The sequence below is a fragment of the Neodiprion fabricii genome, chromosome 1 (assembly GCF_021155785.1).
Source record: "Neodiprion fabricii isolate iyNeoFabr1 chromosome 1, iyNeoFabr1.1, whole genome shotgun sequence".
NCBI lineage: Eukaryota > Metazoa > Arthropoda > Insecta > Hymenoptera > Diprionidae > Neodiprion > Neodiprion fabricii.
Genome location: NC_060239.1, coordinates 24,516,003 through 24,531,289, shown reverse-complemented (window position 1 = coordinate 24,531,289; position 15,287 = coordinate 24,516,003). Strand labels below are relative to the sequence as shown.

Here is a 15,287-nt window from a genome sequence, read left to right as displayed (position 1 = left end):
ACAGCCTCCTCATTGAACCATACACGGAACAAAGCTCGGGAGGAGCGGGGAAGCTTTTCGTTGCAAGGAAGAAAAACGAGGAGGCAAAAAATTATCGACTCGCTACCAGGGATGTCTTATATATGTATATACACTGCAGGCTAAAGGTTTCGGTACACCAGTCGAAATTTCTTGCCGCACTAAAAGTTAGATAGCAGACTCGCAAATGAATTCATTGAAACGTTGCAAGCGGCGTTTTAAAAAGGACAGATTTACCTTCATTTTGATTTTTCATAAGATTCCCTACAATTTTTTTTTGTTTTTTTTTTTTTTGGCCCTGGTACGTATTTTTGAATGTGGCCGTTTTTCGGCTATTTTATAGCAACCGGAGATTAACCCCGCATCTTGGAGGAAAATTTTTCCTCCGTTCTTTTCTACGGTAAACTTAAAAAGGATATCAAAACCTACATTATCGTTTTTAGAAAGGTTCGTACGTTTTTTTTTTCACAGGTTAAAAAGTTGCATAGGTTCACACTGGAGTAGCTTGAATTTCTTCAAAATTTAAATCGATAAAATTTTTGGGTTCGGGACTCTGATGAGTGAAGGAGCAATTTTTTCGGTTCGAACATGGAGAATGTTCGTTAGTTGAGTTGTTGCGTTTCGGAAACTATCAGATTTGAGACAAAATATTAGAAAGAAAAAACTTTGAGCTTTCAAACTTGATTTTTAATGCAAAAAGAAATAGTCAATCACGTCTCTCATCTGATTTATACGACTTTTTTGTTGTAAAAAAAAAAAAAAATCGCATTTGCGTCGACTGGACCATATTTGTCGCTATATTCATTTTTTCGCGATAATTGGATACGACATAATTGCGTAAAGTAATAGTCATGCCTCGTTTCCCAATAAAAAGTTTTTTGTATCTAGTCAATTTTACACGTTAAAACTGTTCGGAGCAGGAAAAAATCAAAAAAATTGTACCATGTACGATTCGCACGTACCGATCGCACGTAAGATCGGCGAAACGAATCGAAAATACTTTGCGTGACTTCCACGCGATGTAAAGAAAAACTCCAGATGAAAAATAAAACAACATCTATGTCTAGTTGTAATCTTTGCGTTGAGTGTACGAAGGTAAACAATTGCTCTACACCAACCTGTCGATATTTTTATTTTTTTTTTGAATAATACGCTAATTTGAAAAGTGAACCTTCGACTTCGTGTAGTCATTGCGATGTATAATTTTTATTTATTTTTTTTAGATTTTTCACACGACCTAAAGTCGTTCGACAAACTGCAAATATTCGCCAAGTTCTTCGGACCAATTAAAGCCTCGCTTATAGATAAGCAGCAACTTTAATAAAGTAAACGATGTGAAAAATAAGGTACCGAGAATGTGTTATAAATATAATATCGCGTTAATAGAATTTCATGATTTGATTGAAAACTTTGTTTATAAGAATTTAATTTGGGCGGGTTCGCTACAGTTTTTTTTTTTTTTTTTCCTTTTTACTGTACATCTATAGTAAAAATGATGCTCGAGTACGAAATTGCGCTTGTTTTTGTGCGTATTGTCGTGTAAAAGAAGGGAAAATAGTTCTCAGTTCTTTCTTTTTCAACCGTATAGTTTATTACTGCGAGCAAACGAGTTCAACGAGTTTTTGTATGCATACCTTTGTACCTAACATGACGAGAAACTCTAGCGTGCACATCGCACAAGGAGAACGAAGTCTTGGCCTCCGGTGTGTAACTAGATCACCTGCGGGCGTTTGGAATTAAGGTAAAATCGTGAACCAAGGAAATGACACAGCAATTATACACATCACGGCGATAGAGAAATTTGAAATCTGGTTTTTCGGAAAAAGTTGTCCGGTGCACTCGCGATATTATAATCGTAATATTACTTAGAAATATATCTTACAACTTGTTTCACGTTCCACGTTTTTGTGGTGGCTGCAATTACATAGGCGTATAATTATTTCAGAGATCAAAAAGTGCAGAAGTACGAAGAAGGATGCTTCTTGCAAGAAGCCTCACATAAACACGATGATTTACGAATTTTTCATTCGGTAATGCGAATGCTGAATTGGAATTCGCGACTCTGACTAAGGCTACAAAATGGTAACAAGTTTGGAACGCTTTTTAACGCAACACACCAAACTAGAGAAGACAAATTGACAATGAGAAGAATTTTGGAATTGTCAAAGTTAACCGTAATGTAATTCGATGAATTTGATACAGTGTGAGGAAAAATGTATATGATTCAAGCAGCTTGAAACAAGTAACCGTTTGAACTTATATGATCTGAAGAAATTGAAATATATTATCGGAATTAAAACAATTTAACAGACTTTTCTTTTTTTTTTTGTCGCATATATGTATACAATATTTCTTTGGGAGCGAGAAATAAAATAATTTCTCTGGGAAAAAATCATTAGCATTGAATGAAATAACAATAAATTTTCGGTTCTGAACTATTCCTGCTGATAAATCCGCATGACATTTTTCCTGTACAGCATGCAAACATATTTTTTGTCGTCTGCAAAATATCATGTTCAGATTCATTAATTCAGATAATTTTATAAATAATTTTCAATCATCGTACGTTTACGTATATAAAATCGAGTAAAAAGTTTAACTTCTCAAACCCGTTTCGCTGTTTTCTCTGCAGCTTTATGCCGCAGCGTGTCGATCCGTTGGCACGTGACAACTGGGTCGATTAGGTGGTGCAGAATCGAGGCTGGCCACCTTGACCTTTGCCAAGAAGAGCGATACGTGCCGGCGAGGTCACCGCGTGCAATTAGTTTTAATCGTAAGGTCAAAAGGCCGAGCGTATTTTTCAAATCGAAAGTGTGACGCAAAAAGAAGGCAAAAATCACCGTCCTACACGCTGCTAATCCTAATTATCGTCAGTACCGAACCTACTATTGCGATTCAACGTTTATTTTGAGGGCGAATTTAAATCGCTGTTTTACCGAGCTAGAGATTTTCAGCTGTTGTTACATATCATTTTTCATCATAAACAAAAAACGAAAATCAGTTTTCAAGCTGTAACAAGAAAAGAAGATTCTAGCGTGTGTTAATATTCTTTTTCATTTAATGGCAATAATTAAATTCTTGACATATTTTCGAGCAATAATAAATTATTAACGATAAGAGCTTGTTTAACGGAAGAAATATACAAAAAAAAAAAAAAACAGATTCAATGTTGCAATAATCAGAGAATCTAGCACCGACAATCATAATCACGCTAAAACGTTACTTGTAGAAAATTTTCTTGTCGTTTCAAGAATATTTACACCGTCAAGCCGTAAAAATCACAACCCATTTTACGAGAATTTACTGATTACTAGAAGAAATCAAGTTTTCCTCAGTATACCTGTGCAGTGTGCATGTTGAAGCGTACAAACTGACCGCAGCTCGAGTTTCTGCATTAATTTATATGTCTGTCCGCTGCGGCTTGAAACCGTGGTTATAATCGATACTGTCTAGTAAAGCGCGGAATCTTTACGATGCTGAAGTTGGTAACGTTATCGTAACAAAACATCGGGTAAAAATTCCTATTTTCTTATCTGTGCAATGATTTTTAAGGACCTAATATTTAGATATATGAATGCGTTTTGTTTTATTACGGTTTACCGAATTTCAAACAGTTCCGAAAATCGCGAAATAACGATTTTTCTTCAGCAGCGTGAATCGTTACGATAACGTTACTAACTTTTCGATATGATGAAACTTGGACGATTCTGTGTTACTCACATTTTGCAGTAGCAATTTTTCGATTATTATTGCATACAGGCTAATGCGTGAGTTAAAGACTATCGTCTTTATTACGTTATACCTACGCAAACGTCCTACACTGTAATTATATTTTATTAAAGAGGAATGCCAGAACTTTAATAGCTATTGTTCCTTACGTGATACCCGTGCAATGTGAAGTGTTGTTCAGTGAGAACATATTTGCTTCGACATTTATACGACGGTCAAGAACGCTTTTAAGGACTTGTTTTGTATACTAAAGAGAAAAAATAAAATAAAAATTGCGAGTATATAAGGCGGGTATATATATATAACTTTCCTTTCATATCTTCATTCGGAAATTGACCCGTTGACTCTTTTAACCCTTTGAGTCACAGTGGCAAGTATTCTTGCCACCTATTTTATATAAATTTTTTTGTATATTTAGAGAACTTTGAAAACATATTTTTTTGCAGTTTTTTGCTATTTTTGATGCTGTACTAATATAGGTTTTCAATACTCGAGAGTAATTATCGCGATATAATATAAGTTATTATTGTTACAAACAAATACATTGAAAAAAGTCGTGAAAATTGAAGAAATAATTCATTTCCTAGAAAGTTACCCCTCTACACATATATGTATATATACATGTTTTACATAAATTATAAGTTTTTGGGGTCGCTGATTGCGAATCTGAAATCGGATTTTCAAAATTTATTACGGCGTATCCAATGAGCGACCCCGAAAACCCCAGCATAGAGTTTTTTGACCGAGTTTGATCAAATTCGAATCTTTCGCCCGCCATATTGGACCCACTATCTTTTTTCGAATTTTCAAAATCTGATTTCAGGTTCGTAATCAGCGGCTCCAAAAATCATAGAATACTGTCGTGTTACAAAAGTCGACTCAGCACAACAATGTGTGACTCAAAGGGTTAAATTTGATATTATAAAAGTAAATAAACGCATTTTCGTAACGTCTTGTGAAAAGTAATCTTACCACAACGAAGAAGAGTGAAAAATAGTAGATCGTATAAAAATTACATTACGGTCTAGTTTCTTTCCGGACGTTGTACAATGAAGAATCAATGCTGACGAGAACGATGATGTACAAGTGACACGTAAAAAAGGACGATACAAGAGGCAGTTAAAAAAGTTCCAGATTTACCTAAGACACGCGACATGAGTATATATAATGAATATCTATATGCAACGCTCTTTAATTTGGTTGGGTAAAATTTATGCAATTCAAGCTGAAGTTTATTCGATATTAATTGGTAAACTGAAAAATAATAACACACGGGTTACACGAGTAACGAAGACTCGGTGTTTGAAGAAGATAATTAAATCATCACGCGAGGCTTTCGTGTCACACCTCGTTGCTGATTAGCAATTAAGACATGGCCGGGTTGTCGCGAATTATGTACACGCTGTCACGCTAACCCCTTGTAAACGATAAATTATTCGTAGCGCCGTAGAGTTTGCGATAAAGAATTAAACGTCCTGCGAGAAAAAGTAAAGAAAAAGAATCTTTCTCAATTTGTCAAGATAATCGCTTCGAGTTTATTAAACATCTTCGTATCACTACGAAAGTATCTTAAACGCAAAGCGGATGCGTCGTGACGTCAATGCGCACAGTTCGTAGGTAATTTGTTAGTAAAATTTTCAACCAGATGTCCGAAAAATGAATGTTGTTGGTGGTTTTTTTTTTTTTTTTTTAAATACATACTGATTACAGATAATTTTTGTGAAGTTTTCATAATCGATACTGGTGGAAAAGTTTTAGCGCTCTGTGAATCTATGACTGGAGTATAATATAGTATATAATGCAGATAACGAATCATTTTATCAAATGAAAACATATTTACCACGCGGGCATCCGCTACTATACATAAATTTTTCTATATGCAGTTCATAAAATATTCATGCAGATAATACAGCTGACCCCAATATGCCGGTAGTAAAAGGAAACTAAATTACGAACAGTCTTTACTCTTCAAGAAGTTGGATCCAAAACGATCGATACAAAGATCTATTCCCGAGACAAAAAAAATTGATCAAAAGTTTTTCTCTGTTTCAAAATCACGTAATTTTGAAAGTTTATAAATCTGGAAGAACCGATCGCGTGCGAAAAATTGAGAAAAAGAAAAAAATCAACGACAACATTGTCGCATAGTATAATAATAAGGTCCTGAAAATTAACGAACAATCTCAGTTCGAAGCTGAGAAGCATAGCTGCATTTTTTTAACAGAAATAGAACAGCTTATCGTTAATGAATACGCGTACAGTTTGTAGACTACACGTGGGTACGACGGCAGTGCCTATCTTGAGTCAATAACACTCGAGACTAATCGCTTAATTATTCAAATGCATGTTCGAGAACTCTGCTACCTGTTTACGTATGTCTAACGAGTCAAAAGTTTTTGTATCTCTGCAGTGTGTCGTTAATTGTAATCGTACACGCGCGTGTCTGTGACGTGTGAAAGTGACAAATTGGTGTGTAAAGAATTGGCCAAACAAGTTTTTTCATCAATTATTTAACACCATGCAGCCTGATTTGGAGAATATTCGACAAATTTGTCGTGGTAAAAAAAAATCGTTCGTTTCGTAGAAAAGAATTAGAATTACGCAATGGCCAAAAGATCAGCTCTTATCAACCTAGCTGACAATTAATGATGTACACATGTAACGAATCGGTGCAGGAGAAAATCACTATTTCCGGATTCTGAAATAAACTGAAGTTAACTTTGCGACGGAAAGAAAAAAGAAGGAAAGGAAAATATAAGCAGGGCTGATTGAATTTCGGACAATTCTATTCTATTAAATTGTAACGATAGTTTTTAACTTGACGGACGACGATTACTCCGGCAATCTGTTAATCGTCAAAAATCAAGCTGACCGGGAATTTTGCCTGATGGAATTGGAGAGGTACACATAATCCGGGATTGACCAGCAGGCAGTGATGAACCTGGGAGTCAATTTCGACTCCCTCGCAATCGGTTCGTTCAAGGTGAACGCGCAGGCGCCGAATGGTCAACAACGGATACCTGGATACAGGAAAAAATTTTACCATCGGAATAAATATGATATCAGGTTTGGTTCGTCCCAATTGTTCCAGGTATTCCAGCCAAATAAATACGAGTTTCTCACTGATAAATCACTTAAAAGCGGCAAATTTTTCAATAAATAACATTACCTTTAACATCGTTGAACTGTCAACTTTATACTCAAATCTATTTCCTAACTACAGGCTCTAATTTTTTTAGAAACGAATGAAAGAAAAGAAAATCAGAAGAAAGCATTGGTTACAAACAAGTAATATTATACTTTTTTTTATTCAATCAACGTAACACTTACAGCTCCATTTATGCGGCCCTATCAAAACGTGCTAAGGACATTTTTTAAAGACACAAATTCCAGTATCGTAAATTTACAGAATTCCCTGACTTTTGCCAGTTTTTCCAGTTTTCTCTGTGCGTACGAACCCTGAATTTGAATTAAACGAAGAGAGACAGAGTGAAATACGAGATATCATCGTCGCTCTGGGCAAGTATCTTATCTTATCAGTCCCGTTGGCGCTCTTTATACTTCGGGTTTCGCTCTCGCTTTTACGCGCCGTATGTACACACATGCATATTTTATTGACGAACCGAGCCGAGATAAGTGATGATGCGCTTTTTGCCGACTGTATTACGCACCTCCGTTATTATTCACCATTCAGGCATAGCAGGTAAGTAGCGGTGCGTGTGGTGAATAAGCGAATGCGGCGTATAATCATACGGAATAATCAAATACCTGCGCCAGTTGTCGCAGCACGTGTGTAGCGTGTATTCAGGTGTAAATTCCGAGATTCTTGATGCAGGAATTCGAATCGCTTACTCGGAAACTAATTGTTACGCGCAACTGAAATCCGAGAATCGATTGTCCGAGCTTTTGTAACGCGGCGTGAGAATCGTACAAAGCCAAACAAGAACAGCGGTTGTAAGTTCGTTTCGTAGCGCGGATGTAAAAGTGGATTATGTAATGCAGTTGATGTTTGTCGAGCCGCAAGCTGAGTCCACCCGACACAAGTTACACACGTTTTGTCACGAGTTATGCCGGTGCAGTTATAGCCGGAAAAGAAAGGCGGATCATTATTTACCTTAGCATTCTACTCTGTGAAGGAATGTTCTTCCGACCTCAAGAAACATATGAAAATCGACGAATCTAATGAGGAATTCGAACGAGTAGGAAGATTAAGATTACACAAGAGTTTTGAGTTACGCTTCTCCAGCAACGAACAAGAGACGCTCGACGAGCGTGTATTCAGTTATCTATCCGAAGTTAGATCTCACGCTAGTTCCGGTTGACAAACTGAGATACCAATAATTAATATGTGTCGATTGCCGTTTGGACATTAGTCCTGATACATCGCCGTTTGCGTTCCTACACTCTGCTGGGAGCAATTTATTGAGGCGGGATTCTCACCGTTCCGAGTTAGAGTCGGTTTTTGGATACAAAAGAAAACCACCCCCCGCATAGCCGGCGCCCCAACTGCCATGTGCCGCCCTCGACCTTTTCCCGTGACAAGGTTCAGCGCCACGGCCATTGGCGGGGCGTAAAATTGATCGGTTTAATCACAACGGCGCGTAACTTTGATGGGAGGTTCGGAAAGGCAAGGAGCGACCCTTGGAGCGTGCTGTCAAACAACAATCACATGATACCGTGCGATACTCCGAACGACCCATCCCAGCTCGAACCTGCGGCCAACATCAGACGGTGGCAAGATGTCAGGCATTTATTGTCGGGCTGACGTCTATATCACTCACCATATCTGCTCCGCGTCTTTCCAGGTATCCAAACATTTCACCGACACTCGAAACACCCGACAAATTAACCTCCGATACACCTAATGTGTCACTTTATCGCCCGTAATATCTATCCGCAAACACAGAAAATGGCGTTACTCACTTGCCAGTGACACGACCGACTCGATTCTGCTACTCGAGCGCCGCTCGCCGCCTCGACGAGGTGGTCACATTGCGAACTACTTACTACTCGAACACGGACATACGTATCGAGGAGATGCGCGTCTGCAGTTTATTTCCGAGGTTCGTCTGTTTCGGCTAACCGAGTAGCTGATTGGTCCGTTCTAGCAGAAACTCGACGGCAATTGGTGTACGCGCAATTGGAAGCAAAAATTGCCCTTGGAATTAGTCCGGTGTGTATAACTATAGAGAAGTTGCACCGTTGGCAGTTTTTATGACTTCAATATTAGGTTAGGTCGCCGAAAGGGGGACGCTGATAATATTTGAGTTGGGAGTATCGACAAGAATTCATTTGTTTCTTCTCAAAACCGGTAATGCGATGGTTTTGGCAAAGGATTCTAAAGATCTGGGTGCCTTATTTTTTAACTTTGCGGCAACGTTAAAGAATAAAGTATTCAGATTTAAATCGACGCCTCATGTCCGGGCTGGATAAGTATGTAAGGTCAACACCGACATTACCGTTCTTCGAGTGTTGAGCGCGAGTGAATTCATAGGTCGGCTACAATCGAGGTTTTGATCGAGATCGATATTCAATTGTTAGTGAAACGAAGCTGAACGAAGTCGGTTAAATTTCTGTCGCGTCGTAAAGTGACGTTTGTTAGTTTTCAGAAAATAATTGATGAGTCAAAATTTTCATTGTAATTTGTGACGGGACTATTAACACGTCATGGCCGATGATGCAGAGCAGGTAACGCATTTTATTTTTGTTAAGATAATTCAATCCCTAACCTCAACTAACCTAAAATTTTGTCGGTCTTCAATACAGGTTCCTGCCATCAACGTTAAGGAACCGTTAGATCTAATCAGACTCAGCTTGGATGAGCGAATTTACGTCAAAATGAGAAACGAAAGGGAACTCAGAGGAAGACTACACGTAATTCTGTTTTAGGAATCTTATTTTGTCAAATTAGTACTGTGTCGATGCATACCAAGCGCTTATTAGGAGTGCGATTCTTTAACACTGATTGATAGATAACAGCGGCACTTCAGTTAGGCGAGCAGAATAATAGTTGCTATTTGCAGTATTATTATTCTTATTAAGTTATAACAATTTGCTAACATAAAGTTAGTGACAATCGTTATTATCAAGAGCCATCGGTCCTCGTCAAATAATACAAATCAAACAAGTTGCATTATTGTGATAAAATTTTGTGATCCACATTCTATTTCTTCACAACATAAGATAGAATGTCAGCAATGCTCCCAATATTGGAAATTTTAAGTAAACAATAACTCATATTTTGTTACAATTACCTGACCTACGATCTATTTAAATGAGAATTGATTCATTGAACAAATGGTGGTTAATCATTTTAATTTCAGGCCTATGATCAACATTTAAATATGGTTCTGGGGGAGGCAGAGGAAACTGTAACAACCGTTGAGATAGACGAAGAAACCTACGAGGAAGTTTACAGAACGACTAAAAGAAATATTCCAATGTTGTTTGTTCGTGGCGACGGTGTCATTCTGGTATCTCCGCCAAGCATGAGGGCGCCAATCTAATCCCTACTGACGTAATTAACTCTAAAATAATTTAAAAACAAATAATCACTGGATAAGCTTATGCTACTATTACAGGCAATAATTGATGCAAATAAAATGAACTTTGTGTATGAAAACGTGAAGAATGGAAAAAAACTTAGGCACGCTGTCCTTCTTTCGAAACAGATATTAAAAAATTGTTGTATTATGCTGAAGCTTAACTGATTATCAGCCAAAATTCAATCTACTTCAGTCTAATTTTATGAAGCAATGAAATTGATTTAAAAAATTAGGAATATCACTCACTTGCTACTTGTCGACTCCTCATTCAATACGAACATCAAATTATTCACGATTATTTAAAACGCAAAATATATTAGCTCACATTACACACAATTGGAGTAAATAATTCATGAGGCAAAATGCTTTTAGTTTCGAAATGTTACATGCAGATTGAATGAATTCATTGTTGCCTGGTGCAGTTACTTGATTCTAATACCGTAAGATATAATTTGCAAGTTCGATAGTATATTTCTCAATGAAATCCCGCAAACTACAAGTAGATTATCATATTACAGCGATTTGTAGACATGAATTCAACAGACTCTATACAAACTTGTAGGGTATCAGCCTACACTTTGCTGTTCCGACTTTTTGGTAAGCCAGAGCCTAAGAGATGTGATTTACTACTGATCGATGACTCTTGTGGGTTTATTATTTGCGCCGTCAAATCGGAAATTCTCTGATCTTTTAGCTTCATCAAACTTTCAAGATGCGAGACTTTGTGGTTCAGACTATGTATCGTTTCGTTCTTCTCTTGTAGCTCCGTTTTCAGTTTTGTAAAAACCTGACGAGGAACAGTCCTGTTCGCAATCTCATCTGGATTGAGCAAAGATCTCACCGTCTCTATATAACAAATTGTTAAATTAGATATTTCTCCAAATCGTTTGTCTATTTTTTTTAAAGTTTGAACAAACGTCACCTCAAGTGTAAAAATCTTGATTACGCAGATGCATGGGTGAAAAGTATTAAAAAGTATTGTTGTTCAGTAGATAATTGATTGAAAAAATTGAAAGTTTGAATTTAAAATCATATTTTTATCAGACCATGCAATTTGGTTCAATTCGCGGTTCGATGATTGAACTAAGTTGCAATTTTGCGAGGCCTGAAAAGTTATGCTTGCGATATCCAGTCTGTTCTACCTCCCAGTCTATCAGCGTCTCCGTTCTTACCACCTCTGCCATTTTCTTCGTGATCAAAATACAGGGAATCTCTGTCGGCATTGCAATCCTTCAGTATCTTCGCTCTCAAACTGCTCAAAACCTTTTCAATTACACCTTGCTGAGAGTTGGCCAATTGACCGATAACTTCCTTGCTCAGTTTCATATCAAGTTTCGATAAAACCTTTCGGTTCAACGTAGCCCAGTTATCAATTTTCTTTGCGATGCTACTGCCGGCGATGTAGTTGTGAACGTCAACGTAACGAGGATAATACTTCTTCAACAATTCAGCCATCAAAACTAAATTTACATCGGCAAAGAAGGAGTTTTTTGTCAGTGAAAATCCTTGTAATCATTTATCACACTATAGCCTGTGTGCAAAATTAACGACGGTATTACTTTTGGAGTTTGGATAGCTAACAGATTTACAAAACTATCATGAAACGATCACATGTGTGTACAACACATGTTTCCATGTTCCACTATTAATATACACACCAGCGTCTGAGAAATCACGCGCTATGTTTCTCTTTGGTCTGGAGAACTGAATTTGGTCTATCCAAGCGTAGATTTCTTCCACGGCTTCTCCTTCTACGATGTTACCACCGTCGCTTATAGAATTTGTTGTAGACATGATTCTTTCCTCTCAATCAACGGTTCGATGCCCCTCTAATCCGAATTTAATTGAAACAAATCCTACAGTCGACATCAGCATCACACATGTGTATCAATTTTTTTGCTCAATTTAATCGTAAAATAATTGTTTTTTTTTTTAATGCTTTCCTCTTTCCTTCTACATCGCAGTCAGAAATTTATCGTTGTGACAGCTGAATGTTTTCACGTACACAAAGGAGGAAGGGAAAACAATAAACCCACGAATTATGACTATTTTCATACCGTGGTATTCTAGGAGCTGGAACTGTGCGAAAAACATCTTGAGGGTGTCCAGAATCTGACTTCCTGAAAAAATCGAGGATCTATCCTTTAATTTTACCTGTGACCTGGAAATTCTTATAACTATGATCTATTTAACGATTTCATCCTTTTGACTTTGTTCTTTCCTATCTATTCTTCGATTTGATATTTATTTATAAAAATTTTAAATCGCGAATTTTCTTCCGAAGAATTCAGCTTGCTTCGGAATAATTTGAGTCGCTGATAGGCTCAACATTTTTCTGGTACACAATCTAATCGTTTTAACTTTGAAACTCAACTTAGCATTGAAAAAAAAATGCGCGAATTTAATGGGCTGCAATTTGTACACAGCGTGCCTTCTTCGATGCAAAAAGTTGTATAAAAATTTCATAGTGGGCAGTGCAGTGGGTCAGAAGATATATCAACAAATATTCACACAGTGGCGAGAATTCGGTTCAAATTTCGCGGCGAGGCAAGTTATTTGCTTATCCTGCGCGTAGCACTGCTGCGCACTCAAGCGCGATCTTCAATTGTTGCGCGTGTTGTTTATAACCTCAGTTGACGACGTTTTCTTGAGAAGTATACTTCAGTCTACGATTTATTACGATTCCTGACATGATATGTGAGTTCCGTACCGCCGGACAATATTTTTGAAGCATATTCAACCAAGGTAAGAATTCAACGATGTGTTTCGTATCGTAATACCGACTGTATAACTTTTACTATTCATACCGCCACATTATTATAGTACTATAACTTGTAACTTTTGAACTACTTTTCCGCCCGCTGCTAAACTTATAGACGATAGTTGATATTGAAAAAGATAAGCTGTGTAAAAATTTTAGCCACTTCGATTAGGGCACTATTTTGTGGAAGATTTTCGAAGATCTTTCATGAAAACTATACTTTAACCAGGCACGAAAAATCGAACAAAACTATTTTTTTAAATTCTATACAGAGATGCGAACCCTTTGTCTAGAAACTTTTTCCACATGTCATTTGAATTTGAAGCTACGTTAATTTGACACAATGAGAAATCGCCGATAACTGATTTTTCGACTAGCTGTGGTAGGAAAATGCTTGGTCAGGAAAATCTGAAAAAATTTAGATTTGAAGCTTTCAATACGAACTCCAAGTTAGTAAAAGGGGGAAAAATCGTGTTTCTTCGTTCGATTTGACGTGGAACCCCCCATATACAAAGTTTCAATTCTCGTCGAAGTGCAACGAAATTTCTTCGATTTCGATCCGTGGTAAAAAATTGGATGGACCAGTTTCCAATGCTGAAATACTACGAGTCGCAGTTACCGGACACCCTGAATTATTAACCACTGTCCTTATTGTTGATAATGGAGAATAAGGGACGGGATCACGTTGCCGAGGATCAAGTCGCGGTTATCCCTTGAATGGAATTTGGAAATCCGTTGACAATGCGCGAGTGTAAATTTTCACATCTCCGCATGCACGAGGGATGAAAATTGTAATACATTGTTCCGCCACGCTAAATCCCAGCGTATAATATTAATATTAACTATCGGAATTAGTTAGGCCTTGGTACTGTACTCATTTGACTTGTAATATACGGAGGTGGTCATTTGCAAAGGTGAGGAAGCACCGAGGGAACGGCTAACCGTAAGGGTAACGAATGGGACTGGTAACACCCTGGTTCGTCTTTACGCCAGTCGCTTAATTTTAGCGCAGAAGGAGAGCCGAGCACCGGCGACTTGGTTTTCATGGTTATTATGCAGACTGAGGTGGGTTCGTTTAATTAGTGAAAGTTGAGGGGGGCCAGAGACTGTCGACGTTGTATCTTTTTACCCGGAGAGTCCTTTTCCTCGAATACACGCAGAGCTCACCCTGTTAATGCTCGGATTTCATGGACCACTGTAATAACTGTTACTCATTCAACTTATGACCCTGTGGCATAATGCGAGGCGGTAGGAAATGAGAAATACGAGACGAGAAACGTTGCGAATGGGAGAAAGCTGCTCGAGAAAAACAAGTGACCAAAACGGCTGTCCTTTTTTTTTGCATCTCGAATAAGTAAAGCTTATTCATAGACGCGTTCCAAGGCTGAGAATTCAAGTCTTACTATCCTGAAACGGTGTAAGGCGGTATACCATCAAATGTCAGGTTCGGTACGAGATAAGAATTACCAAAAACAATTGATTATACTTTCCCGATCAATCGAGTACAATTGATTGTTTTCCAAACTTGATTATTTTCCCTCACAATCGTTTTTTATTTCTTACTCCCATGAACCACGCAGTACATAAATATCGATTTATGTGATTAGAGTATCAATTATTATGATTGTCTTACTTACTAAGCACGTATTGGATATAATAAGTGAAAGATGAATGAATATTTTTATTTAAAATTGAAAAATATTTTGAATGAAACTGTAAATTATCAAAAAAATTTTCCGCTATTTGAACTACATATTGAAATTTACGAAATTTTGCTTTCAACTGCACCGTTTCAAAAAAATACGAAGTAATCGACTAATTTTTACCGATTCAATCAAGTCGTGTTCGATTATTTTTTCGAACTCCGTTAATCGATGCATCGATTATATTTAGCCTGTCAGTGACCATCGCTACTAGAAGAGTTGAAGTTTCCGGTTTCATAACGAACGAAGGGAAGTGCCGCATGCCTGAATTGCGAAACCGGAAACAGTAATTGCGAAGTGTGTTCAGATGATGAATATCCAAGCGCAGACACGATTATTATAGTGACGTCCATAAAACAAGGGGTGACAAAATAATTCGCGAGCTCAGTTATGCTCCGTCCATCCGTCCGTCCGTTCATTCGTCCCGCTGCGGAAAGTTTCGGGGTTCTAAATCAAGTGTGAAAATAGCAATTGCCCCGGACCACGGCGCAAGGTCTTAATTACAACGTCTCAAGTAACGAGGGTAGGCAC

General features: G+C 37.6%; 3 protein-coding genes across 3 annotated transcripts in view; 1 reads left to right on the top strand and 2 right to left on the bottom strand.

Annotated features, from left to right (window-relative positions):
* Positions 1–8,689, bottom strand: part of LOC124174424 (wiskott-Aldrich syndrome protein family member 3) — a 47,136-nt gene extending 38,447 nt beyond the window's left edge. The window contains exon 1 of the mRNA XM_046553576.1: positions 8,529–8,689. The gene's annotated coding sequence lies outside the window, so the exon portion shown is untranslated. The remainder of the gene's footprint in view (positions 1–8,528) is intronic.
* Positions 8,690–8,753: 64 nt separating this feature from the next.
* On the top strand, positions 8,754–10,375 carry LOC124174427 (U6 snRNA-associated Sm-like protein LSm3). The gene is made up of 3 exons (XM_046553582.1): positions 8,754–9,435; positions 9,514–9,621; positions 10,071–10,375. Exons 1-3 carry the CDS (start codon positions 9,415–9,417, stop codon positions 10,251–10,253), a joined length of 312 nt encoding a protein of 103 aa, XP_046409538.1. The 5' UTR covers positions 8,754–9,414; the 3' UTR covers positions 10,254–10,375.
* Positions 10,376–10,863: 488 nt separating this feature from the next.
* LOC124187858 (sperm flagellar protein 1-like) lies at positions 10,864–12,086 on the bottom strand. Its single transcript, XM_046580046.1, has 3 exons — positions 11,951–12,086; positions 11,435–11,752; positions 10,864–11,138 (listed from the first exon to the last, which is right to left on the bottom strand). The coding sequence occupies exons 1-3, from the start codon at positions 12,084–12,086 to the stop codon at positions 10,864–10,866; spliced, it is 729 nt and encodes a 242-aa protein (XP_046436002.1).
* Between the last annotated feature and the right edge of the window lie 3,201 nt (positions 12,087–15,287).

Bases quoted from the DNA above. Each gene is read 5' to 3' on its own strand.
- LOC124174427 (XM_046553582.1), top strand. From the start codon at position 9,415: ATGGCCGATGATGCAGAGCAG. The intron at 9,436-9,513 runs GTAACGCATTTT...TCTTCAATACAG, and splicing joins TGGCCGATGATGCAGAGCAG to GTTCCTGCCATCAACGTTAA. The intron at 9,622-10,070 runs GTAATTCTGTTT...TTTTAATTTCAG, and splicing joins AACTCAGAGGAAGACTACAC to GCCTATGATCAACATTTAAA.
- LOC124187858 (XM_046580046.1), bottom strand. From the start codon at position 12,086: ATGTCTACAACAAATTCTATAAGCGACGGTGGTAACATCGTAGAAGGA. The intron at 11,753-11,950 runs GTGTGTATATTA...ATGTAAATTTAG, and splicing joins GCGTGATTTCTCAGACGCTG to TTTTGATGGCTGAATTGTTG. The intron at 11,139-11,434 runs GTAGAACAGACT...TTTGTTATATAG, and splicing joins AGACGCTGATAGACTGGGAG to AGACGGTGAGATCTTTGCTC.